Genomic DNA, 26,778 nt, shown 5'->3' with positions numbered 1-26,778 from the left:
TCTCCACAGCTTGTGGGTTCGAGCCCTGCGTCGGGCTCTGTGCTGACAGCTCAGAGCCTGGAGCCTGCTTCAGATTCTGTGTCTCCCTCTTGCTCTCTGCCCCTTCCCTGCTCGTACTCGGTCTCTCTCAAAAATAAATAAAACGTTAAAAAAAATTTTTTTTTGAAATATTTTAGCTTGAATGACTCTGCAAAAATATTTATAAGCATAGAAAAATACAACTGTAAGGAAATAAACTAAGTATAAGCAGTGTTTGTAACTGGGTGGCAAGCCGATGAGTGTTCATTCTTTCCATAAAATTTCAATTAATTTTAGTAAGACGCAGCCTATCACGACATAACACGGGAGCCTTTGTGGGGCAGCCAGGCCAGCGTTTGGTCCTTGGCTGTCGCTTGCAGCTGAGGGACCTTTGGCAAATCAATTTCTCTGCATCCGTTGCCTCCTCTGTAAAATGGAGGGGACAGTGTCAACCACACGGTGTTTTGAAGGTCCGGGGAGACCATGTGAATAAAGCGTATAGTAAAGTGTTTGGCAACGGTGGTATTGAGGAATTCACCGATAACTCCGATAAGCAGAGAAAAAGAAGTTTCAAAGACAAAACTTGTTTTGAAAGAAACCCTCATTGGCCAGGGCAGGAGAGGGGAGATCAGAACCAGGGCAGGGTCCAGAGTAACCCGCACTCCAGTGTTCCCAGTAAAGCGGCTTCTGGTTGGGAGTATCAGGCACTCCCTCCTCAAGCTTAGGCCCCACACGATACTGGGTTATGAGAACCCCAGGCTGTCTTAGAGAATCCGGATGAAGAAACGCCACCACCACCATGGTGCGCACCGGGATGGGAACTGGGATTCTAACCCTGAAGCCCACTCCTCCCATCCCCCTGCCGCCTGCTTTCTTCTCCCTTCTTGTTTTTCCGGGAACGAGGCATCCCAACCAGCCCAAGGGCACCTGGCCTCTCTTCTGCCTATTTGTGCCTGCTGCGTCCCTGGGAGCAAGATTCTGATTGGCCCGGCTTGGGTCAGGTGTCCAGGCCCGGCCCAATGAGATATGGCTGAGGGGGCGGAGTCACTGCACAGACATGGCCGCCTTGGGCCTTGTTTTGTGTTGGAAGGATGGGGGGAAACTTGTAGGCCAGGTGGCCTCCCCCCAAGGGTTGACACTAAATTCTGTGGCTGTCCTTTTCTGTTCTCTGTTCAGGCTTTTCTTCTTAACTCAGGGTTCCTCCTCCTCCATAATTTGGGCCACATAAGGCCACCGTGCTGTGGGGGGGAGCCTCCTGTGGGCAGTCATGGCCGCCATTCCCGGCTGTTCTCTGTGGGCAGCGGGCGGGACAGCTCCCCAGGAGGTCACCCAAACTCTCCTTGGTTCCCTGTGACATGGCACGGGGCCACAGTCGGTGACAAAATGCCAGGCTGACCCACGGGGCCAAATCTGTTCTCTGGGGGGGTTTTGCGGGAGGAGAGACGGTCCGATCCTTCCAGATAAACAGGGTCCCCGGCAAAAGGTGGCTTTGGTAGCGCTTAAATCACAAAGGTTGGTCTAAGAAGGGCACCGCTGACTACACAGTCTCACACACACCCTCTCTCTGCAGAAATAAAGAAACAAAAGACTAATGTATCTCTTTTTAATTGTCATTTTACATCTCCCCACTGCAGCCACCCCCCCCCCTTCCCTTCCGTGCCCACTTCTGCAGGCTGCAGGGGAGCAGGGAACAAAGCTGGGGGCTGGCACCCCCACCAGGCTGCCAGCCCGGGAGAACAAGTCACAATTACAAATTATCACAACAATTAGCGCCTGTACTTGGGAGATGGGCAAAGGAGGCGGCCCAGCTCCTCATTGTCAACCGGTCTATTTGGCAGTGACCTTGCTCTGGAGGCGATGATATTCCTTCAGCCTGTAAACCAGATTCAAAACAAAGAAAAATGTAAATTAACAATAACAACACGCACTCGGTTCAATTAATTCGGGCCCAACCCGGGTGGCGGGGGGCAGCTGCTTGTTAAGACGTGTGTGTGTGAAGTTGTCTCCCCCCCCCCCCCCCCCCCGCTCTGTTCCCACTCCTGCCCCCGGCCCCTCCTGCCCTCCAATCAGGATAATGTAATTAATTTATCTTTGGGGGAAAACATTGCTTGGCATTGTTGAAGACAAAGCATTTAACTGGCAATGGGAGAGATGAAGAGGCCATTATGAAAACCCGATGTGTTTGGAGCCATTGAAAAAGGGTTTATAATCATAAAATACAGAGGGCGAAGGAGGCGGGTTGGCGGAGGTGATTGTCGGAGCGGAGAGCGCCCGGGAAGGTCAGGCTGGATTCAACGTCTCCCTCGGTCTCGGCACCCGGGACAAGAGCCTGGCTTTGGGGGAAAACGGTGGCTCTGTGCCCAGTGCATGTGTCAGGGAGACAAGAGAGACTCGTGCCTTCTACCCAACGCCAAGTCCCGAGAGAAGGAAGTTGGTGGCTAAGCACCCAGAGCTGGACAGACACACCTTCTGGACTCAGCAATATGGCTTCCTAGCTGTGTGACTGTGGGCACGTTACTTAACCGCTCTGGGCCTGTTTCTGGCGTCGCAGCTTTGTGTAAGAATTAAAGGAGACAAGTTAGGAGAGTGCCTTCGGAGTGGCTTAGTGTATGGTGACTGTTGGGAATAAATGACCCTGTTTGACCTTGTACAGCCCGCCCCCCCTGGGCTGAGCACGTGGTACCAGTTTCTGGGCTCTTCCTGTAGGCCAGGGTCTGGGCTGCCACCCCGGTGAGGTGGCTATGGTCAATGACCCCACATGGTTCCCGGTGGTTCGGCAAGGGCTCTGAGACCGTACTGCAGAGCTCGGATTTGAACCCGGGTCTGAGTGGCTTCAGATGGTACTCGCTACCCCGCTAGGCCATGGGGATCCACGTGGCCAGGGTGGTTTCCAGTTAGACCCGCAGCTCGGCTGTGGCGACGGGTGCCTTCCGGCCCGGTGACTCTCTGAGGCTCCTTTCTACCTCTTGGCCATTTCCCTTTCTAACCCACCCAGGCAAGGGGCTCCTAGCGGAGTCCTTCTTGCAGCTGGAGAGGGTGGGAGTAAGTGTCAGAGGCAAAGGGCAGGACCCGGAAACATGGAATCTAAGTATCCAGGACCCTCTGTGGCTCTTGGCTGTGCCTTCTGCCTCTTTGAGCATAGGAACAGGCTGGGTCCAAAGCAGGCACTGCAGACGCCATGGGCAGGGGGACAGAAAGGTGGGGCTTGTCTAGGAAAGGGCAGCGGAGGTCCTGTCACTGCCTGCTGCCCACACCTGGGGCGGGTGGGTGTTGAGGACCCATCAGGGCCCGGAGCCGCTCACCTGAGGGAGTTGATATTGATGAAGCCGGTGGCATCGATGGGCTCATAATCGCCCTGCACGTTCATGCTGCAAGGAGACAGTAGAAGCCTGTCAGCACAGCCCCCCGATGTCAGAGGATCTCTGGGGCTGGGCACAGCTCAGGCTCCCGGATACCCGGGGTATTTCTGCCCTGCTGGCCCAAACTTTGGCTTCTCGTTGCATTTCTGTCCCAATTCAGGAGCCCTACTACGGGCCAGGCACCTTGTCCGGGGCTGGAGAGCGGGGAGCCTCATCCCTGCTACACGAAGGGGCAGGTAGGGTCCCGGCAAGACCCGGCCTAACCCATCCATGAACCTGGTGCCCGCCCCACGCCAGCTGGCCACCAGAAGCGCCTGGTTAACCACTGCTGTTACCAGTGTCTCCCCCCCCCCCCCCCCCCATCTACAACCTTCATCTTCCAGATTCGACCTCTCTGGGGCTGTTTTCACTTCCCTAGCTTCCAAAGCCCCTCCCAACCACAGTCCTTCAGGGCGGGGTGGGGGTGGGGTGGGGAGGGGCCTGTCTCTCAGCTCTGCCGCCCCTTCCCCCCCCACGGAGCTTAGGGCAAATATTCCTGTTCTTTGAACTTCAGGCTTTTACTTGCCAAACGGGGGCTCTCAATGTCATTACTTGGCTCCGCCCGAAATGGTGTCACTGCACCTCATGGCAAGCATTCACTGCTACTTGTATCATTCATTCACTCATTCATTTATTTGGGGATCTTCTAGGCACCCAGGACCCGCAGGTGCCGAGGAAACGAGGAAACCGAGAGGGAGACGAGAACAGGGCCCGCGGGGCGTGGGTGGCGCAGAGACGGGAGCACTCAAGCACCCACCTGCCTTCCTTAACTGTGACTGTGATAAGCTCTTTGAGGACAAGTTCAGGGGCGCTGCGGTCTCAGATCTGTCTCCACACGGCCACCCTCCAAGCCCCCCCCCCCCCCCCCCCCCGTGGGCAGAGGACCCTCCTCTGTTTCTCACGCATCCTGCTCTGAATCAGCCCCTTGTCTTCACGTCTCCAGAACTCCAGCCTCGGGACAAAGCAGTCTCAAGGTTCTCAATGACAAGGGGGGCGGCCTGTCCCCTCAGGAGCCCTTCTCCCCAGGGGTGAGATCGGGGAGGAGGAGGGCAGAGGAGAATCTGCGGGTGTTTTCGCCCTAAGGCTGTGCCTCTGGCTGGCTCTTTGTGGACGTGGGCTTTTTCCAAGGACCAGTGGGGTCTCTGGGCTCCACTGTCCTGAAACTTGTTCAGGACGTGGGCTCTGTTGCCCGACCCACACCATGCCCTTGCCCTGACCTTCATGGGGCTGTGAAGCTGCCCACGAACTCCCACCCCTCCCTTCCTCCTCACCTCCGCTGGCCCCTCCAGGTCTCAGGTGGCTGAAGCCACCGGGAGCCGACCAGCAAGTTCCCCTGTAAGGGGGAAGCTGACAGACTTCGGGGGGCTGCCTCTTGCCCCCCACCCCTGACTGGGCGGAGAAAAAGCCGGACCAAACTAAAGCATCAGCCTCCACGGATCCCTTTTACGGACTTTGCCCTGGATGATAAATGAAGCTTACCCCTCCCCCCACCCTCCCCCCACAAATTGTGGAACACGTTGCCACCGATCCCCTTCAGAAGACCCCTGTGCTCGGCCCAGGGAGAAGCCAGGGCTCCGAGCTTCCAGCTCCCCTCCACGCACACCTGCCTTTGCGACACCATCTCGTTGCACGTGTCAAAACAAACTTTCCCACTCCCCTCTCCCCGTCGGCCCGTCCACCGGCCCCAGCAGCCCCTGCAAAGGGAGGCCCACGTCCAGGGACCAACTTGTCCCGCAAGGCTGCCAAAGAGTTTCCGAGAGGTGTTTCTCAGGAGCTGAAAAACCTCTTTTTAAAATCGTGGTTTGGGGTGGGGGGGGGGTGGTGGAAAAAGAGTTTACAATGATTTTTTTTTTTTTTTTTACCTCCCCTGACGGTCTACAGAAAACCTCTGTGCTTTTATTTTTGTTCATTCGAGTGGCTCTGACCTGCTCTATAATTACGTTACTTTCTACCTACTGTGCCTCGGCATTTCCAGCCCTGCTACCTCTCACGGCTTCCTCGCTGGTCCCTGTGACGCTGTCATTCAAGGGCTTTCAAGTCAGCGATGTAGAAATCAAAAAGAAAGGGGAAATGGTCGGAGACACAGTGAGAATAAATGCGCCTGCTTTTCTCTCTTTTTTTCCCTTCCCCTTTTTACTTTCTTCATTTAATCTCCCTGAGTGAGGCTGTAAGGCTTAATGAAGGGTTGGGCAGATTATTAGAGGCTGTTGATTCGGAGGGGGAGGGAAGAAAGAGCCAGAGAGAGAAAGAGAGAAGATAATTTGACATTTACCCCGACTGATCTAAACTGATTCGGTTATATTTATGGCTTATAGAGTGTTTAGAAAAATGGAAGGGGGGAGACGCTCAACACGGCTAGGAGAAGGGAAAGAGAAAAATAATATTGGCTGCCAAACAAAACTCACACACTAATTCCCCACGGGTCTCCCCCCCCCCCCCCCCGGGGGCTGACCTAGGCCTGGGACTTGAGTCGAGGGAGTGGGGGGGCTGTCTGTCCCCACCTCTGGTTTGGCCAGATGACCTCCAAAAGGGATGCCTTGATCATCGGCGAAGGCCATGCTCTCCTACACAAGTGGAGGTGCAGCTCAAAGGCAAAGGCTGCCTTTGACCCGGCCCACCTGGGCTCCGCAGCCTGTCCCCCGGGGCCTTGTCAGCACCCTCGGCTTGGCCTCAAGATCCCTCCTTGGCTCCCTTGCCCTCTCAGTCTGATCCTAGCCCCCAGCCAGTTTCCTCCTGGCTTCGGAAAAACATCTAGCTGTCCACCACTCTCCACTGTCTTCAACCCAATTTCTCCTCCCCTCTAGACCCGTGTGTCCAAGGGTTGACCAGGTACTCTCCTGGTCAGTCTCAAAGATGACTGACCCTCAGGGTGTCTGAATCCAAATGCACGCTCTTTCCTCAAGAATTGCCTCAACCCAGGACTTGCCCCTGAAGCGCGCCCAGCTGTTCGTGCTGGGTGATTCATACCTCCTCCTCATCTTCTTCCACGTCCAAGCCCTTTCGATTCTACCTCTTTTATTTAAGTTTTTTAAGGTTTATTTATTTATTCTGAGAGATAAAGAGTGCGTGCGGGAGGGGCAGAGACAGAGAGAGAGAGAGAGAGAGAGAGAGAAAATCCCAAGCAGGCTCTGCACCATCAACACAGAGCCCGACACAGGGGTCTCGATCTCATGAACCTGGAGATCATAACCTGAGCTGAAATCAAGAGTCGGTGGCTCAACCGGCTGAGCCACGCAGGTGTCCCTCGATTCTCCCTCTTAACCATTTGTCACATCCTTCTGCTTCCCTCGGTCTCCAGGACCATCAGCCGGGTCCCAGCCACCGGCATGTCCCATGGGGTGCTTTACGTGCTCTACCCTTGCTCATTCCCTCCTCGCCCGAATCCATTCTCCAGGGCAGCCAGAAAGGGACCCTTGGGAAACAAAAGATCTGATGGGTCCTTCCCTTTAAGATCTGGCTCCGGGAACCCCATGCTCTGGTCCCCGGCCCCCATGCTCTGGTCCCTACCAGGCTTCTGGTAGTGCCTGGAATGTTCTAGGCTCTTCCCAGGCCCAGAACCTCCCTGGAAACTTGCCTGCTGCCTCTCCACCTGGTTAGCTCCTGTCTTTTGGAGGCCAGCTCCAAGGTGACTTCCTCAGGGAAGCTTCTCCACACTCTACCCAGAGTACCCTGCACCTCGCCACAGCCTAACACCCCCTTTCCTCATTCAATCGATCATTGGATTGGTGCCTTTCTCCCCATCTAGCCTGTAAGGGCCCCGAGGGCAGAGGCAGCATGTCTGTTCTCTTCGTGACCGTCTCCTCCGTGCCCTGCTCGTGCTCATCTTTGTTGAGAAAGCCCGTCAGAAGAGACACTGGCTGTGGGGGTCTGTTCCCCAGCTGGGGCAAGTGTAGGGCACCTACCTCACCAGCTCCTCGTTGTAGAGGGACAGTGGGGACTCCCGGCTGAGGATGTACACTTGGCCCTTGAAGACAGACACCTGCACTCTCCCTTCCACGCGCTCCTGGGACTTGGCGATGCAGTGGCGGACGAATTCACACTCAGGGCTGTGCCAGAAACCTGCAGCGGGGACAAAGTGAGGGTGCTAGGGTGGCCCACGGCGCTGGGGTACCGCACGCCTCAGCCCATCATGGTGGACCTCGGGGGTGGGTCGGCCCTGTTCACTGCCGAGTCTCGGCATGACGCACACTTGTGCATAAGCCCGCAGGCCGGGCCTGTGGCTCTGCAGGTCTCTTGTGGGTAAGGAGGTACCCTTGCCACGATCAGGAGGAGGGGAGCTATAACCCTCTGCCTCATGCCAGACATTCAGGGAGCACGACGGGCCAGGCACTGGGGACACGGCGGTGAAGGGACGCTTGCCCGCTGGGAGCTCAGTCTCATGAGGACGGCGGACAGCGGTGGGGCAGGAGGCCTCCTGAGACTCAGGCGTGTGTGTGACCCCAGCCTGAGCAATGGAAGCACCCAGCACGGGCAGCTGGATGGTGGCTCGGGTGCAGAAAGGCCACATGTGCGTGGCCTTCACCTCTCTGCCTCTGTTTCCCCATGTCTGGAGTTGGGGTGACACAAGATCACCCTCCCAGGACTAGTGGGCTTCTTGGGCATGGAAGTCCCGGGCGTCCACACACTGGCGTCCTGGCCAAGAGCCAGTACGCATCCCCCCCCCCCCCCCCCCACTCCCTGGATGTCAGTAACCTGTCAACATACTGCTAATATTTGCATATGCAAATATTTTTATGAATGAAGCACGGGTGTCCTGGACTGGCTCTTCGAATGGGCATAAACAGCCCTACGAGAAAAACTCTCTTAGCCTCTCTCTTCTCTGGGTGAGCAAGTAAGGCTCAGGGAAGTCGAGGTTTCTCCAAGGTCACACCCAAGCAGACCCTGAGGGGCCTGGGTCTGCCCTTAGTTCCCAAGTTCATGATAATCTTGGAATTTTCCTGTCCCGGGATGGAACATCCACCCGCGCACAAGGTGCCTGAGAAACGTGCCGCCTCCCCCGCCCCCAAGCTCTGACCCCCGGAGCCCTAAGGCCAGCGAAGGCCATGTGCTCAGTCCCCAGGCTGCCCCAGGGCCTGTATCTCAGCCCCAACAGGCTCAGACCTGCAGACAGCTATCTCCTCTCTGGTCCCTGTGGAGGGCGGGTGGCCGCGCGGGCAGGATTGGGGGAGGGACAGCTCAGGCGGTAGGGTTTCTTTGAAACGGAGCCGGGAAGGTGACCCCACCTGGGCAGCTGTGGGGCCAGATGGCGCCCGATCTCCTGCCCTGATAAAGGGCCAGGTCAGCCCCGGGTCTGCAGCTATTGTTGGAGGCCGGGCCTGGGGGGGGGGGGGCACCTGCTGAGGCTCTCCGTGGGAAAGCGGAGCAGGCCTTCTCCAGGATGGGGTCCGGTGGCTTGCAGAAGTGGGGGAGGGGCCAGGCAGGGAGAGAAGAGACTGGGTCCTGGCTCTCCAGCCACCTGTCACTTGGGTTCACCTCCACGCTGACAAGCAATGCAACTTCTCTGTCCTTCGGTTTCCTCGTTTGTACGGTGAGAGAGTACTAACCATTCTCCGGGGGAGTTGTGTGGTTTCAATGACAGGATGGGGACCGAACACTAAGCATTTTAAATCCCAGATTTGAACTCGGCCTCCGCCAGCCCTCACTGCATACAGGGAGACAGAAACCCAGAGAGGAAGAGGCTGTCCCAAGCCACAGTCAGATCCTGGAGAGTGCTCCCGACTCTGGCCCAGACCCCCGTGGGAGGGGACGCTGATGTCCCCCGCGCCCCTTCCCTGCCATGCCCCAGGGGCTTGGCCATCTTTCTAAGTCAGGATGATTAGACCTTTACACTCTCAGGCTGGAAGACAGAACCAGAGATAGGGGGCTGAAACCCACGCGGGAAGACCCGGCCTGGGCTTTATCTCGGGACCTCCCCACCTCTACTACGTGGCAGTCTTGCACTCAGATTTCTTTTCCCAGCGGACCCAGACTGGGGAGAGGGGCAGTGAACTTGGTGCGTTGCATGGGCATCTCAGCTCTGGGCTGGGCAATGCACTGTGCCAATCGGGATGATGGCCCTCTGTACGAGGGGTGCGTTATACCCATTTTTCTGCTGAAGTAACTGAGGCGAGGGGAGAGGAGGTGAGCTTATGTGCCCTAAAGGAGATGGGTCCTGAAGCCGGGATCCTGCCAGGATGACCCTGTGGGTCGGGACCAGGGTCTGCGCCTGGAGGGAGGGGATCTGTACAAGCCCATAGGGAGATTTGGGGATGGGGTGAGGAGACGGAAATGAACAGTGGTCAGTCACCAGGGCATCTAGGAGTGGGGCTGAGGCAGAAGGGCTCCCTCGTGCCTCAGTCTCCCTGTCTGTGCTCCGGGGAAGCCGAGTGGCACAGCAGAGTGGCTATATGACTGAGCTGTTAGAATTAGGAACCGTGAAGAGTCCTGGCCTGGTGCCCTGAGTTTTACAGGAGGGGAAATCGAGGCTTGGGGTAGACAGACCTACTCAAGGTCATCAAACCAGCCAGAGGCATGGCCCTGGTCCCTGCCTCTATCCTGGGAAACATGCCAGGCATTTGTAGTTTTCAGTACACTTTGCAGTAGCAAACCCCTCCCCCCCCCCCCCCCGCCATGCCAGGCCCTGTTCTAGATGCTTTACAAATGTGCATGCATTTAGTCCTCACTATTTATGTATTATCCCCACTCTTCAGATGAGGAGACTGAGGCACGGGGAGGTTCAGTAACTTGCTTAAACCCGGGGCACCTGGGGCATCCGGGTGGCCCAGTCGGTCAAGCCTACGACTTCACTCGGGTCATGATCTCGTGGTCTGTGAGTTCGAGCCCCGCCTCCAGCTCTGTGCTGACAGCTCAGAGCCTGGAGCCTGCTTTGGATTCTGTGTCTCCGTCTCTCTCTGCCCCTCTCCCGCCTCCCCCCTCCCCCCGTGCATGCTCCGTCCACCCCACCCTTGATCTCCCTTTCCTAAGGGCCCCAGCCCACTTTCCCTGCCCCCCACGCCCCTCCTGCCTCCTGGGATCTACTGGAGTGGCTGAGCACTTGCCCTCCGAAGCTGGCCTGTCCCGGGCTCAAAGCCACCACTCGTCAGCCGTGAGACCGTTCAAGTGTCTTCACCTCTGTGCAGCCAAGATGAGGTGATACCCGTGAGGGCCCAGCTCGGGGCCCCTCGGCAAGAGGTAGCAGCCCTTCTGTGATGAGAAGGGAGGTGGCTGGCGACCGGTGGCTTGCCCCCGCTCGGCCTCCCCGCAGCAGCCGGGGGCCTCGGAGCTAGCAGCCCGCCGCCCAGGCCAGGTGCTCTCCCCCACTGGCCTGCCATGCTTCACGACTCTCCTCCTTTGTAACCAGAAGCCACCTTCCAGCTGAAACCCTGCTGAGCAAGAGAGCCCGCAGGAGACAATGGTATTTAAACACCTGTCTCTACCTGGGAAGGAGGGGGACCCGGCTTCAAAGCTGCCGGATACAATGGGAGGGAGAGATCACCCAGCCAGTAACCACCGAGTCCCCTTGAAGCCCCAAGATGAGTTACAGTGGTTAGGAGCTTTCAAAGGAAATAAAAACTCCGGGTGGAGGAGGAGGGGGTGAGTAGGAGCCGCGGAGTCTTATCCCAGGTAGGGATTATTAATGTTCACTCTCCAGGGTCCCCCTGACGTCCAGGACCCCATAGGTGTCAGCAGCAGCCGGTCCCCTGCCACAGCTCAGAGGGGCTGTTTGATGTGATGTGGTTTCTCACGTTAAGGAGCCGGTGAATGTCATAGAGCGGGGTCGGCGAACATCTTCCGGAAAGGGCCCTGAAGACAGTAACTATTCCAGGCTCTGCGGGTCGTGCGGTCTCTCTCACAACTACTCAGCGCTGCCATTATCTCTCAGAGGCGGCCAGAGACAACATGGGAGCCAATGAGCGCGGCCGTGCCCCCAAAACTATTTATGGACACTGAAATCCGAATTACCTGTCATTTTCCTGTGACGTGAAAGAGTGTCATTAACTTTCCCCCAACTATTTAAGAAGTATAAAAAAAAAAACAACAAAAAAAACTAGGTTCCCCTCAGGGGCTGAACAGGTATGGAAGATGGGCCGGACCTGGGGACCAGTGTTTTACAATGTGGATTCCAACTCTGGGACGACAGATAAGGCACGGAAACCCGAGTCTCAACTGTAAATCGGGGGCCCACCCATACCACGTGCTAATGTCATTCCGAGCGTGGGTTAGTGACATCTGGCTCGTGCGATGCCCGGACCTGGGGCCGAGTTCTTGGTCAAGGCAGCCTTTCCCTCGCTTGAGGTGGTTCCAGGTTCTGCCTGGAGACAGCCTGACCTGGGGCCAGACCCAACTAGGCCACCTCCGGTTGTGTCATTCTGTACACGGTCCTTTTCCTCTGAGCCTCAGTTTCCTCGTCTGTAACAAGAGCTGGCCGGAGCCCTCCTAGGAACGTGGGGAGGGACTCCCGGGGATGGCTGGGGTCCCCACACAGTGCCTGGCACGCGTGCCGCGTAAAAGTCGGCCACCCCAGGGATGATGTGTGACGCTTCCCTGGCCCCCGCTGACGTCACGCGAATCACAGGTGGTGGAGCGGCTGGACATCCTGGGGGGACTGACACGTTCCCCTCAACACCCTGCGAGGAGGGCAGGTTCTGGCGCCCCCGCCCCCCTCGCTCCTTGTCCCCTGGCCTCGCCTGACCCCCTTCAGCCTGCATCCTTCGGGCTCTCGCGAGGATGGCGGTGGGTGGAGCGGGACCGGAGGAGGGTGCTGTTTGCTTAGGGAGGGGAGGGCAGCGGGGTCTACGCACCCGTATATACCAGCTCGGCGAATTTCAGGCCCAGGCCCTGTTTGATTTTGCGCACTTCCCGATCCATGGTGAAGGCCTCGATGTCTAAATGAGCGTGGTAAAGGACCGTCCCTGCTGGGGTCTCGTAGATACCTAGCCATTTTTCCAGGCAGGGGGAAAAGGAGAAAAAAAGAGAGAAACGCATGAAACCCAAACTGTCAGCAAATGACAAAAAAATGGAAAAAAAAAAAATAATGACTCGTCTGACAGGAGACAAGCCGGTCGGACCCATTCACTCCCAGCTTGCCGCAAAACGCTCCTGTCATTATGCTCATGCTGGGGCCACGACAGTCCACTCTGCGGCTTGCGGAGAAAATGTCTGGATCCCCCCTTTGAAGAGGCCCTCAGACGTTGGAAAATGACAGGGTTTCGGAGCTGTTCCCCCCTCCCTCCCAACGCGTGCCCACCGGCCCGCGGCTGAAAACCTATAATTAAACCAACCACAGTGGAGCCCGGGGCCCCAAATATCCCTTCCTCCCTTCCACTGGGGGAGCCAGGGGAGGGGACAGCTGTGCACACACATGCCACCTTCAGCCAGAGGCTCCCTTATAAGTCACGTCTCTGCAGAGAAGCCCTCGCCTCTGGGGTAGCCGCAGAGGGCTCGGCGGTATTCCGTGCTGGCCCCATGCACAGATGGGGAAACTGAGCCTGGGAGGAGAAAGGACGTGCCCAACGTGGGGCCACGTCCCTGACCAGTGCTGTCGGCTGCCCTGTGGCTCAGCTGGCGGTGGGGGCCCAAACCCAGAAGGTCGTGGGGAGGCTGGTCTTGCTCAGGGCCCCCCCGTCCCTATTACGTCAGGCCCAGCCCCTCCGTTTCCTAAACAGCCTGCTTGGACCAGACGGTCTCCGAAGTGACACTGAGGCGCCTGGCCCCGAGCTGAGCGCGGTCCCGGGAGGAAGGTGTGATTCACAGATTCCTCCCTAGAGGGGAGGACACCGCGGTGCCCAGAGGCAGGACCGCCCGCGCGCGCACACGGTCAGACCCCCTCTTGCGGCGAGCAGTACGGCCTCTCGGGTGAAGTTCAGGGCAGCGCCTTGAGCTGACCACAGAGTCTGCTGTCCCGATGGCGGGGCCGTAACCGTCCCCCTTCCGCAGATGCCTCTCCAAAAGGTTCCCCTCCTCCCACCGCATAACGTTCCGGTTACGTGTGACGCTTCCCTGATAATTCTGGTTATCCTCAAAACGTACCGCGGTCTCGCCACACTGGCTGCTCTAAAAACCAGAAAAGACCTGCACGGCCGTGTTCACCACGGCCAGAGGGCGGAAGCAGCGCGAATGCCCACCGACGGCCGAACGGCTCAACAAAATGTGGCAAACACACTCAGCAGAATTATTATCCGGCCTGAAAGAGGGAGGGGGTTCTGACGCGGGATCCGGCGGGGATGCGCCCGGGGAACAGGGCACGAGGAGCGCAGCCGGTCGCGGGAAGACAGATCCTGCACGGTTCCACTTTACGTGAGGCCCCCCAGAGTTGTCAAGTTCGTAGGCACAGAACGCAGAAGGGTGGGCGCCAGGGGCTGGGAAGGAGGAGGGGCTGGCGGGGGGAAGCTGGTTTACAGGGTGAGGACGCTCCGGTTTGGGAAGGGGAAAACGAGGCTAGAGGTAGCCGGTGGGCCAGCTGCACAGCAGCGTGAATGTATTTGGACTGGACTGTAGGCTTGAAAATGGTTCAAATACACCTGTTAAGTGTGTTGTACCATGGTTTCCAAAAAAAGGTTTCAAAAAGCCTCCCCTGCCCCGAGCCCAAATCAGAAAGGAGGTTGTTTTCAACCCTGGAACCCAAGGGGCCGAGGACACGGCTGAGTGCGCTGTCCCTGGCCAGAAACGCCCTCCTCCGAGAACCTGCCCGCCTTGGATCTTTCCGTCTGGGAGTCGCAGAAATGCCGGGGCGAGGACAGGCCCTTTCGGATCGCCGGTGCCCTGTTGTCCTAACTTTGAGCTGCAAACCTATTATTCAGATAGGCTTTGGCAGAAGCCCGGCCTTTAGAACACGCGGCCCAGGCCCCGCTGCGGGGAGCGGAGGCCCCTCTGAAAACGCTGGGCTCCACCAAGAAGTCCTTTAAATGCCAACCGGGTCCAACACCGCTTTTACAGAGGGGCAGGCTGAAGCCGGGGAGGGAGGGGACCTGCCCAAGGCGAGTGGGACCGGCACTGGACCTCCCTTCTCTGCCCCTGGCTGCTTCTCAGGGCCTCTGGCAAAGCAATCCCGTGCTTACCAGGGCGTGAAAGGGAACAAATCTGAGGAGTGGCTTAGGAGGAAAAGCCTGGGCTCTCACCCTGGCTCCGAGGTGTTCCCCAGTAGAAAAAAAGAGCCTCTCTGGGGTGTGTGTGGGGCGGGTGGTGAGTCTCTTATCTGCAAACCTCTGATATCCTGGTCTTGGGGGGTGGGCACATCCATGTCAAAGCCCCACCTAGAGGCCAGGTGCTGATATGATCACAGTGTGCCACGAAGGAGCCTGTCCCATTCCACTTGTGTGGCCCTCAGGGCAAGGTCTACTGTCCTGCTCCAACTGTGACCTTTCAGGGGGGCAGGGGAAACGGCCTCCCCAGCAGGAAGACCCCACCATCCCAAGTTCACGCACCGGCCCCAAGCCCTGGAGTCCTGGGGAGTTGTTCAGACCCTCACTCAGCTTTTGGCAAACACGGTTCAAATGGGCTCGGAGCGGCCCCCAGCCACCAGCCAGAAAGGTCAGAAAGGCTGGTGGCGGATGGATGGCTGAGAAAAGCCAAGAGCATGAGAACGGGGAGCCACAGAAAACCTACGAGAGCTTAGCACAGAAGTTGGGGCAGTAAGGTACCACACACACACACGTGGCTCCCAGTGGCCCCCGGGGCCACGGAGAAAGACCCTACAGGTTCAGCCGTCTGTTTACGAAGACAGACATGTTGGGAACACTGAGAAATGCCTGCCTCCAGGGGCACCTGTGTGGCTCGGTCGGCTAAGGGTCCCAGCTCTTAATTTCGGCTCAGGTCGTGATCTCATGGTCATGGAATCAAGTCCCATCCCACATCGGGCTCCTCGATGAGCATGGAGCCTGCTTGGGACTCTCTCTCTGCCCCTCCCCCCTCTCAAAATAAATAAATCAACAACCACAACAACAAAGTCGGCCTCCGGAATGGCAGAGATGAGCACAATATTCAAGTGGCAGGTTTTCAACTATCCTAGAAACTTTAGCATCGGGAACGTAGTAATTTTCCAAGAGCCACCTAAAGCAAGATACCGACAGAGGCTTTTACTGGCCTTTCGTCCGTCTTAGGCACAAGCTAAGAACTCGGTATTTATTGAATTGCAAACAGGCCTTCTAATGATTAGTTTTGCCACGCCTTGGAAAAACCCAGATACTTTCAAAGCCTATCCGTGTATTGGCAAGGTCAGTCTCCATAGTGCCAGCCGGGGCGGGCCAATAGCTACAGCCCTGGAGCCCTCTTCCTTTCCGGCTCCCGGGGAACCTGACTCCTCCTTGCTTTTCTGTCTGGCTGGGCAAGGCATGGGGCGCAGTCCAAGCCGTATTTGCAAAGGGCTGAGGCTGGGGACCAGAAGTCCCACGGACAGGATATCTTCGCAGAGCTCCCAGCTCAGCTTTGCCGTGTGACCTTGGCCCACGTCAGTTGCCTCTCTGAGCCCCAAGCAAACTGCTCCTCCTTCCAACTTTCACGGGAGGCCTGCCTGGAAGTTGCGCACCCTGCTGGCTTTGTCTCTAGAACACGGGGGGGCTGACCCCACAGTATCACCTGAACAGCAGTCACGTGCGATGCTAGGAGGACACCTAGACTGTCCAGCCAGGAAGACCTGTGACCTGCCCCAGGGCCACCTGCTGCTGGCCCAGGATAGCTGTTTCCCAGGAAAGGAGCAGAGAACGTGCCCGACGGCTGCGGGAAGCATCCGGGCAAGAAGAAAAGCCATAGCCCCTGACACACAGCAGCACAATTAATATTCCTGCTCCCTTTCTTAGGTGTTAAAGTTAACCGTGACTGATCAAAAAGCTGTTTTCAGGTCGCTGCTGTCGTGTGTGCGTGCGTGTGTGTGTGCGCGTGTATGGTGTGTGATAGGGAGAGAGAGAGCGTTTGAAAGATCTCCCCTCTCCTCTCCACAGGGGTAGGGGGTACAGATGATTTCTGTGTACTCCTTCTGGAAAAAAAAAATGACTTCAAAAAAAAAAAAAAACAGTGACAGAAACCTGATGCTAAAAGACTATGGATTTGGGGCTTTTGACAGTCGGCATACAAACCACTGCGCAAAAAGAAGGAGGAAATGACAGGTGAGTCGCTGTCGCGGTGGAAGAGACAACAGACATCTTCGCAGTGACATGCACAGCGGCTCCAAGTGTCTATTTTCATCTCCCCGTGTTTACAGGAAAAAGACAGGGGTGTCAACGGCTCTCTGCGGAGCAGCCTCAATCACACCGTAATTACTGCTGGGGTGGGGGTGGGGAGGGGATGGGGAAAAGGGCAGGGATCTAGGGGAGGTTGGCGGGGGTGGGGGGGGTGGGAGCGAGAGTGGACCGAGGAGGAAGTGGTGGGGACCAAAACACTTCTGATGCTGCTTCTCTGTTCCCGAGGCTGCCAGGTTAACCGGACCCGCACAGCTTGGCAGAACTGAGTGAGATCCACCAGTGAGCTGGGGTCCGGGGCAGCGGGTGGGGATAGGGGTGAGGGCGCCTGGACCAGAGGTGGTCTGCTTTGGGAAAGCAGGATCCAGAGGGAGAGATTTGCAAAGACCCGGGGAAGGGAGGCTGGCTGGAGCCCAAGGGCTCCCCTCTTAGGTACCAGGGCCAAGGACGGAGAGGGTTGCCATGGTAATGGGGAGGCAAATCATGGTGGGTCTCCAGCCGTCCTCCGTGCTCCTGGTGCCCTGCGAACCCCAGCCTGGTGAGCAGTGTGGGCCTCTGAGGGTACAGACATCTTTGTTGCATAACTCTCTCTCTCTCTCTCCTCTCCATCTGGAACATTCCATCTGAGCGGAGCCTCTGGGAGGCCTGGACAGGTGGGCAGGCAGGTGGGTAAGTGGGTGGGCAGCCCTTGGTTTTTCTTAGCCAGAAAGTGGAGGAATCGGGAGGAAGTGAGACAGGAGGGGAGAGTGGGAGAGAGATGGAAAGGGTGGAGGAGAGAGGGACAGGGGAGGGAAGAGGAGAAGCAGGCAATGAGGAGGAGAGGGAGGGAGTCCGCAGGGGGAAGAGGCAGCAGCAGGCAGAAGTGAGCCGGGGAGGGACAGGGCTGGGAGCGAAGAAGGGAGCCGAGGTGGCTGGAGAAGGAGAAGGTGAGCGGAAGGACAGGAGCCGGCGCCTTCCCCGCTCCCCTCCTGCCTGCCCTGCCCCCCTTCTCCTCCCCACTGATTTCATTTACTTCACTTAATTAGCCCCCCTCCAGAGTTAAAAAGATAATGTGATAATGACAACGTGAACAGCCACAATACAGCAAAAGCACTTCCGTCTGCAGCCTCCCCAGTCCCCTGCCCCTCTGACCCCATGACCACCCCAGGCTCAGGGCAGTGGCACTGCCCAGCTCCCTACCCAACTCCCCCCCCCCCAAAAAAAAAGAAACCAAGCCCTTTAACGAATTTCAATTATGAGCTTTGTAAAATCAATACAAACGACATTTTCCCCTTGTACACGGAGCGACGGACAATAGCGTCTTCCCGTTCTGCCCTCAATATCGTTGACAATTAACAGCTTCTCCCATTACGGTAGACTTAATAAAGACCTTGTCGTGTGGACATCCCCAGCACCCTCATTTCCTCCCCCCCTGCTCGTTCATCCTCCCGACGAATTACTCAGAGTGGAGACGTAAAAACAGGACACCGCCCGAGAAATCGCGAAGCAGCTGTCTTCTCTCACCCCCTCTGATCCAAGTAAGAAAACAGGCAAATTACAACTTCCAGGGGGTAAGATCACCCAGGCTGGCCCCACCTTCGACAGCTGGGGCCACAGAGAGGGAAAGCCACTTGCTAAGGTCACACAGCAAGTTCTTGGGAGCCGAATGTCGACTGTCCGCTCCAAAGGCTCTACAGCTCTTGGGCTCAATTCTGTGCCTTTAGGGACGGCTCCCCACAGGTACACGCAGAGTACCCGGAGAGGCTAAGTCGCTTTCCCAGTGGTGATGGAGCTGAGACAGGGACTCACGTCTTCTATCGAAGCCCAGCCCTCCAATGTGCCTCCATCAGGTTCCAGGGGCTCAGCTCCCCCTCAGACCTAACAGGCCATCTGGGGTGCCCCCTAACTTCTTCACTAATCCCCCCAGAATGTTCCACTCCACCCTCTCTCTTCCACATCTACCCGCTGAAGCCCATTCTCCTGCCACCGTCTCCAAGGTGTCATTTCAGCATAGCCCCGTCCAGGCCTTCATTACTACCCCCTTCAAGTTTACTCGACTGTCCCTACTTTGCGGGATGCCATTTCACAGAGTGACCTCAGGCCAGTCCCTACCCGGAAGGTGATTCGTTTTCACCACAAGTGCCAGTCCTGGTCGGTTGGTGTCACTCTCCAAAGCACCGAGACACGTCCACAATCCACGAATGATGGCTCGGGAAGGTCATGACGGCAGGTGCCATAGAGGATGCCTCTGAGCCACACTGAGCTCCCCGAGGGCACAGGACACCTTTGACCTTCCAGCATGCCTCTGTGGCTGCTGTCATTTGTGGGGCACCTGATCCCACTATGCAACACGGCCGGAACCTGGGTGTGCCCCACCCCCGAGTTTCAGCTCTTGGCCTCAGCCCCACGCCTCTCTGGGTCTGGGCATCAGTCCTGGCCTTGGTTTCCCCTTCTGTCAAATGAAGGCTGCGGATCTGTGGCTCCCCAAGGTCCGCCTAGATCTGCCTCGCACGATTTTACATTGTGCTGTCTCCCAAGGGCAGACGGAGACAAAGGGACATTTAATTAGACGTTAATACAGGTAAGAGACAAAGGTAAGTGAGGATAAAAGGTAGCAGCTAATTAGTAATATTGTTCTGACAAGGCCTTCCCTGAGAGTTTCAATTAGGTTGCTTCTGGAAGATAGTAGCTGTGTCCAGGAGGGGAAAAAAAAAAAAAATCATGGGAAAGAGGCTAAGCAGTCACTTTGCCTCCCTCCTCCCCACACCTTTGGAGACACATCCAAACAGGTCATAGGCAAAAAGATCCGACCTCCACCCCCGTGCCTACCACGTCACACGTGGGCCAACCGGGGCCCCGAGCTGACAAGTCAGAGGTCACCGGGCAAGCCTGGGCGAGCCTGAGTGACAGCTCCCACACCCTGCCTCCCGGCCCAGCACGCTGTTCTGACAGCTGAAATCTGGCCATCAGCTCTCTGCATCTGAGAATCTTAGTAAAAATGTCCTAAAGGACAAAGCGCCGTGACTATCCCTTGGCCTGGCTGCCTTTGGCTTGTGTTATCTTTTTAAATTGGCCCGAAGAAGGGGCGCCTGGGTGACTCAGTCGGTTAAGCATCTGACTCCTGGTTTCTGCTCAGGGCATGCATGATCTCATGGTTTGTGGGTTCGGGCCCCACGTCCCCCCCTGCGATAGCAGTGTGGGGCCTGCTTGGGATTTTCTCTCTCTCCCCCTCTGTCTGCCCCTCTCATCTCGCACGCGTGTTCTTGCTCGTGTTCCCTCTCTCAGAATAAGTAAATGAACTTTTAAAAATAACATAAAATACGGGGCGCCTGCGTGGCTCAGTCGGTTGAGCGTCCGACTGGCTCAGGTCATGATCTCACAGTTTGTGAGTTCGAGCCCCGCGTCCAGCTCTGTGCTGACAGCTCGGAGCCTGGAGCCTGCTTCACATTCTGTGTCCCCCTCTCTCTCTGCCCCTCCCCTGCTCACACTCTGTCTCTCAAAAATAAAGATTAAAAAAAATTGTTTTTAATAAAAAAATAACATAAAATAAATCGAACCTAAGCAAAGCAAGCTGAACATCTGTCAAAACAGGGGACCCCCCCCCAAGCTCACCACCAGTATTTAAAAAATCAGGGGCTCGATTTGGGGGCTCTCACTGCTGCAAGATTTCCCTCTCCCTCTTAAAGTTCCCTGAGGAGGCAGCATTGCTTTATATCATATGCTGACAGACCCAGACCTGCGGGGATTTGAGATCCCCTTGCATGGGGAAACAGTCCCGGAGGGGAGGGTGTGGCCTGGGGACTGATCGGTCTGATGCCCCTGTGAGCGATGGCCGGAAAATCACAGGGCTCTGCTTACTAAAGAGAAGATACAGGCACCCGCTTGGTTGGGACCAACCTCTCTCCACTCCTGGGCCAGCCAAAGGCAGCTACGGGCCGCCTAGCCGACGAGTCAGCTGCCCCAAACCCAGGCGCAGGCCCCCCTCGCATGACCAGCGCAGCCCATAGCGCCCACCCCTGGCAGGATTCCTGCCCTGCTGGGCTGGCGGCCTCCTCAAAGAAGCCTTAATGACTGTGAAATCGGCCCTGCATGGTCTGCCTCCAGACCTGGCCGACCCACCCAGGGCACAGGAGAGCCTGGCTTCCAGGCCCGTCCCTGGCCTCCCCTCGCCTCTGAGCCCCTCCTGGACCCCCAGCTTCCTCCTCACTCTTGGGACAGTGCCTCTCATGATGCCCTTGGGAGTCAGGGACACACAGCCCGCTATCCCCGCTTCACAGGGGAGAAACGGAGTCTGGCAGGGGGGAAGGAACCTGCCCCGACGCCCTGATGGGATGGCGATCTGGGGGGGCTTCTGGAGTCTCTGGGAGCTGAGACGTGCCCCCGAGGGCGGAGAGCAGACTCACCTCGGGACTTCATCCCGATGAAGCGGTTTTCCACGATGTCGATGCGGCCCACGCCGTGCTTGCCCCTGTGGGGAGAGCGGGTTCTTGAAAACCAGATGCCGCCGCGAGGATGTGAGTCGGAGGCCGCCCTCTTGGCTGGGCTCTCAGCTGCGGGGCGCCAGAGCCACAGAGCCACATGGGGGGGGGGTGCCCGACACCATCGCAGGATCCAAGACTCAAAGGACATCTGAGCCAAGTCACCTGCTTCAACCGCCCATTGCACAGGTGGGGAAACTGAGACCCCGAGGGTGGAAAGGATCGCCTGGGTCACGCAGTTGAGTTTGCCACTTGTTACCTCCGTCCTGAGGCCTTGCACGGCACCAGCCCTACCCCCTGCTCATCTTTCCTTCTGTCCCGGTCTCGGGTCGGACGGAGGGCTCAGAAGCTCAAACCAGGAGACCCCCCTGCCTACGGGCTGTGCCAATGGCCGCCGGCAGGACCCAGGCGCATCCCCCTTGGCCCCGAAGCCCCAGGCCGTGACCACCAGCCACAATGGCCTGTGCCAGGGCTTGCCCGAGATGGTGGTCTCCCAGGAGGCCGGGAAAGGCTGCGGGCACTCACGCGACTTCATTCAGGTACGTGAAGAGCTCCAGGGACGTGCGGTGGGTGGTGCCGTCTTTGACGTTGGTCACCTTCACGGGGACCCCTAGGGCAGGAGGAGAGGGCGGTGGGCCTGCGGGGCCGGAGCTCGGAGGAGCCTGTGCCTGGCACCCCGCCCTCTCCCTCCACCCGCAACGCCTTAAATGGATGTGACAGATATAGACTCCAAATGACTCCTTGAAAAGCCCTGTGCAGGTTGGGGCCTGCTGGAGGGAGAGAAGGGGCGAGAACGCCCCCCAGAATGAAAGGGAAAATGCAATAAAAACGCGCCCCCCACCCTTCCCATTCTCTCTGTCCCTTTTGCATTTAGGGGCTGTGAAATTGGAACCAGCCCTGAACTAATTGAATTTCACGCTCCACCATTGTCTTTCGCCGGGCACCTTCTGTCCCACCAGCTACCCAGGCCGCCTGGCCGAGATGCGGAGGGGCTCAGGCTCGTGCACGCACATGCACACGCACACACACACACACACACACACACACACACTCACAGCCCCCTGCCACGTCTGTCAGGTGGACCCCCCGGACCCCGCACCCCAGACCTCCACAGCCACAGCCATCCGATCGCCGGGGTAAAGGGGTGCCCGCTCCAGCAGGCGAGGTGTCGGGAGGTGTCCGTGAATTCTGAGAAGTCGGGGCTGGGGTGGCAGGAGGGCAGGAGGGAGGTGGCCGCTGCTCGGGGAGGGGCGGGCAGGGCCGAGTCAAGGGGGGCAGTGGGTGGGTTCAGGGTTGACTTTGAATAGCAAGGGGGCACTTTTCTGGAGCGGTGTGAAATGAGCAATGAATGTATCAGGGGGCTAACAAGAGAGCTGTAACAGTGACAAAGAAAAGCTGTTCAAAGTTGGCGGATAATCCCCCACCCATCTGCCCAGCTCATTACCATGTAGCCAGCGACCGGGGGCCAATCAGCCTCTATAGCGGCTTTCCAGTCTTTATTAGCCGGGCGCCGCTTGGAGGGGCTTCCCTCAAGGCGCTGTCACCTCGCCATTCTTCACCCCCATTTCCAGGGGTTTTATAACTTGGTTGTAAATTGCTATTAAATGTAAGTCTGCCCAATAATGAACCTTAAGCCCCTCTCGCCACTGCCCGCCTCTCCCCTCTCCCTTTCTCTCCCTCCCGGTCCTATTATGGCCTTCGCAGGGGCCTTGGATGGGGGCCTGCCCCAGAGAGGAGCTAACATTGTCGATGCTGCTGCCAGAGAAAGCCTCTTAGCCTTTAAAATAGTTAATAATTAGATTAAAACTTCAAATAAATTAACTAGAGAGTGAATGGGAGTAGTCGGGGACAGCTCCTCCCGTCTGTTTTTTTGTTGTGTTTTTTTTTTTTTTTTCCAGACGGTTCCCCAAATCATTAAAATGGATCACGTTTCTTCTCCAGCTCAGCCCTTGGGGCTGCCCTATTTCTGGAAGAAAGGCTGCCAGAGCCTTGTGTCCGGGACCCCGCTGCCGCCTGCCCGCCTGCCTCCCACCCTCTCCCAGGCTCCCCGGCGGAACCTGCCGGAGGTGTTGCCTGGGTCCCCTCCTGCCACCTTCTTCGAGATGGTGCCCGGAGATACCCCATGCCTGCGGACCAGACCTGGGTCAGACAGAATGGGCACTTAGGGCTTCAGCTACCTGCGGGGGCGTCAGACCATGGGCCCTTTGGTTCCCAAGTGGCATGAAATTCAAGCGTTTGAATGGATGCGGGGGGCAATGAAGATGCCCGCTGGCTTGGCCAGGTTCCTGGGAAAGGCCAGGAGAGGCGGATGATCCGCGTACTAACAGCCTCTATTTCCCACTGTCTCACTCCACACACCATACTCAGCACCTACGAGCATCATTTCCATGGCCTGTTTTATAGGAAAGTGAGCCCGAGGCCCAGAGGGGTGAAGTTGGCTGTCAAGGTCACACCAGCATGAGTGAGGCACAGATCTGAACCCCCACCTCCCCTTCCCCATCCTAGGTCTCTGAGGTGCCCTGGGAGGGACCATGTCCCTCTCCCTCCGCTCTGCTCTAGCCCAGGGAGTGGCCTTGTGGATGGAGTGTCCAGCCTCCTTGTCCAGACTCAGGATGCCCACCCCCCTCCTTGCTGGATCCTCTAGCTCCTGCCTAGCACCACCTCCAGGAAGCCTCCCCGATTTCTACAGCTGCCTGGGCAGGTCCTCTCCTTGGGTGCCCTGAGCCCTCACTCTGAGCCTGGTCCCGCCCTTCTCATTACCAGGCTCACCTTGCCTTCCCGTCTGTCCTCTGTGGCAAGAGGTGTGCCTGGTGCCAGGCTCGAGACTGGGCACTCAGGCCGGGCCAGCAAACACGTCTTGCTGCTAGTGGTGAAGCCAGGGAGATCAGGACACCCACCCACGGCCAAAGCGAACAAGAGTGGTGGCAGCTTTGAGTCTGGGGTAGGGGGTGTGGACAGCATCGAGCCTAGGACTAGCTGAGGCTTTAGCTGTGGGGTCAGAGGGGCCCCCCGAGGCTGGCTCTCTAAGACCGGCCATTTACTGAGCACCTCCTTGGTGCCGGAACCCTGTAGCAGACACGTCCCTTTCAGACCTCATTCCATGCCATGAAAATGCCAGGCGGCGGATGCTTTTATCACCAGTTTACAGAAGGGGACACTGAGGCCCAGGATAGCTGAATGACTGCCCCAAGTCCCAAAGCAGCTGGCAAATGACTGCCTGGGGACTGGAATGCTGTCACGTCAGAGCTGGTGCCCATGAGCCCATGTGATGGGCCACTGAGGGTGCTTTTCTCTGAGGCCTGGGGGGCTTCCGTGGACCACGCCATCTGGGGAAGCGGGGGTTGGGAAACCTGAATTCTGGCTTCCGGGAACACAGGAGGGATGGAGAGGGCTCGTGCCCAGGCCTGGGCACAGGGGAAAGGAGCCAGGACCCCAGGGCCCCAAGAGCTCACCCCCTCGGGTCCCAACAGGCGGGCACCTACCTTTCTTGAACTCGATCTCAAGGATGTCAGGGCTGTTGGGGGCTTTGGTGGGGTCCTGGGTCTTTGTGTAGAGGCCTGGAGGCGCTTGGTTCTGATAAAAGACAGAAAGAGGTTGGAGGCCGGGGTGCCCAGAGCCAAGCTGTGCCCTGCCAGTCCCTGCACCCACCTCCCCAGAGATCTGCACCCCTTCTCCGGAACTAGGGGGCTACGGCCCTTGCCACCGCCTGGCACGGACCCATGGTCCTCCCAGCCCCCCAGCCAGGAGCTGGCCTCCCCCCTGCACCCCCCACTTGCCAGGGGCCTGGGAAACAAAGGGCTCAAGAAATCAGACAATTTTTCCCCTCAACTTGATCTCATCTTTTTCTTCGACGCCCCCACAGCTGGAGGTAGAATAGAATAGAATAGCAGCAGAGGAACAAGTCAGGCAAGAAAAGTGTGACTTTGGAGGAGCGAGGCGGGCGGGCGGGTGGCAGCGGGCTTCCCGGGAGCGGGCGCTCGCTCTCGCAGGCGCCGGGAATTGGGGTTTATTCTGCACTGACCGCAAAGCTAATGACTACGCGTGACCCCAGCAGGTGCTCTGGCAGGCCGAGCCGTCCCCGGGGTCCCCGAGGTTAATACTCACAGGGAGAAAAGAGAAGAGTAAAGCAAAAACCCATTTGAAAGCACATCAACCTTTATGTATATTTTTCCTTGGGCGTGTTGGAAAATGGGCCTCTCGTCTTGATCCAGAGGCAGAGGGACCGTTGACTGCCTGGGGCTCCCGAGGCCCTGGCTACCCGCACCCCCCCGCCCCACACATACTCCCCACCGGCCCAGGATCCTTGCCACTGAGGGGAGGGGGGCCTGCCTCTCAGATTGACTGCTCTAGTCTCTTCTGTGGGCACCCCGGACCTAGCAGTTTCCACCTGGGACACCTTGGGACACATAGTTCCTTAAATCTTTGCTTTCAGAACCCTGCAGACATTCACGGGTCTCTTTCCACCTGCAGTTTCTTTCAGGTTCCCAGCAGCCCCCTTTGGTAAGGTCAAGTGCTATCATCCTATCTATAGATGAAGAAATAGAGGCTGAGCGGGGGCGGGGGGTGGACCATGGCTGCAACTAGGTTCTGTGCAAGCCTGAACCCTGCCCGGGACAGGGAACCCTGAGACCCGCCACAGACACGAGCTGGGTTTTAGACTGGTGGGAAATACCCTCAGCCAGGGGTCAGGATCTCCGGCCCGGTGGGGGGGCCTTGGGCAAGTTGCTTTGCTTCCTTGGGCCTGTTTCCCTCACCTGCAAAACGGGGAAACGATCCCTGCCCTTGACCATCTTCCACCATAAGCACACAGGGTGGTTTTTGTAATTTTTACTGGGCGTGCACATCACCCAAGAAAATGGCAGGGAGGTCGGGTGCAAATTGTGACCTGCCCTGCAGGGGGGGTATGGCAGCTGGAACAGACCCCCGGTGGCGTCTGCCTCCGGGAAGAGCCTGTCCAGGAGAGGTGGGCCGGCAGAGGTGCCTTGGGCCCCCTCACCTGTGGTCGCTTTGCTTCTTGGCTGTATGCCCAAGTGACCAGCCACCCTGGCTCCCGCCCGCCTAGGCACCCCTCAGTCCTGGGCAAGGGGGATGCTTGGGCTTCTAGCTCCACCTCTGAGCGCACACAGGGGTCTGCGGTGGACCCCTCACCTCCAGATTGCTGCACGACCTGGGCCCTGCTGTATCCCTTCATCTGTTTCCATCTGTAGGGTGGGAATAAGCCTCCAGAGCTGACCTCAAAGACAGACTCAGGGCAGAAGAGGGTCCTTCAGGACCTGATGACTCCACGGCAGAGATGGAAAACCAAGGCCAAAGAAGTGGCTTGACCCAATCATATTGCCTGCCCCCCCCCACCCCAGTGTAGACTCTAGACCCCCTGTTCAGTGCTCTTCCCAACACCCCCTGCCGTTCCCCAGCTGGTTTCGAAACCAAAGGGCTGAGAAACAGCGCGAGGGATTGGGCCAGAGACAGCCACCATCGTGCACGGTGGGGACAGGTTTCGCGTGGTTTCAGAGAAATGCCTAGCTCCCCAGGCACCGCTGGGTCCCCAGGCACCGCTGGGTCCTGCCGACCACCGCATTCCTTGGGCACAGGCAGGCCCGATGACAAACCGTCCTTGGCCAAAAGGCAAAGTGGAGAGCAGGGCTTGGACCTCTGGGTGTCCCCCCTGACTCCGCAGCCCCTTTCCCCACAGCCCAGGATGAACTCAAAGCGGGGTGCCAGCGCTGAGGGTCCCCGGTCCCGCACCCACGTCTC

General features: G+C 57.8%; 1 protein-coding gene across 1 annotated transcript in view; it reads right to left on the bottom strand.

Annotated features, from left to right (window-relative positions):
* Positions 1–1,607: 1,607 nt before the first annotated feature.
* ASS1 (argininosuccinate synthase 1) overlaps positions 1,608–26,778 on the bottom strand; it is a 53,388-nt gene continuing 28,217 nt past the window's right edge. Inside the window, exons 10-16 of the mRNA XM_030293589.2 lie at positions 24,507–24,597; positions 21,550–21,634; positions 20,950–21,014; positions 12,197–12,328; positions 7,319–7,475; positions 3,321–3,386; positions 1,608–1,891 (exon numbers count right to left, since the gene is read on the bottom strand). Of these exons, the coding sequence (XP_030149449.1) occupies positions 1,846–1,891; positions 3,321–3,386; positions 7,319–7,475; positions 12,197–12,328; positions 20,950–21,014; positions 21,550–21,634; positions 24,507–24,597 (642 nt within the window). The 3' untranslated portion in view covers positions 1,608–1,845. The remainder of the gene's footprint in view (positions 1,892–3,320; positions 3,387–7,318; positions 7,476–12,196; positions 12,329–20,949; positions 21,015–21,549; positions 21,635–24,506; positions 24,598–26,778) is intronic.

Source organism: Lynx canadensis, chromosome D4 (genome assembly GCF_007474595.2).
Source record: "Lynx canadensis isolate LIC74 chromosome D4, mLynCan4.pri.v2, whole genome shotgun sequence".
NCBI lineage: Eukaryota > Metazoa > Chordata > Mammalia > Carnivora > Felidae > Lynx > Lynx canadensis.
The sequence above is the reverse complement of the archived record's forward strand: the minus strand, read 5'-3'. Positions and strand labels throughout refer to the sequence as shown.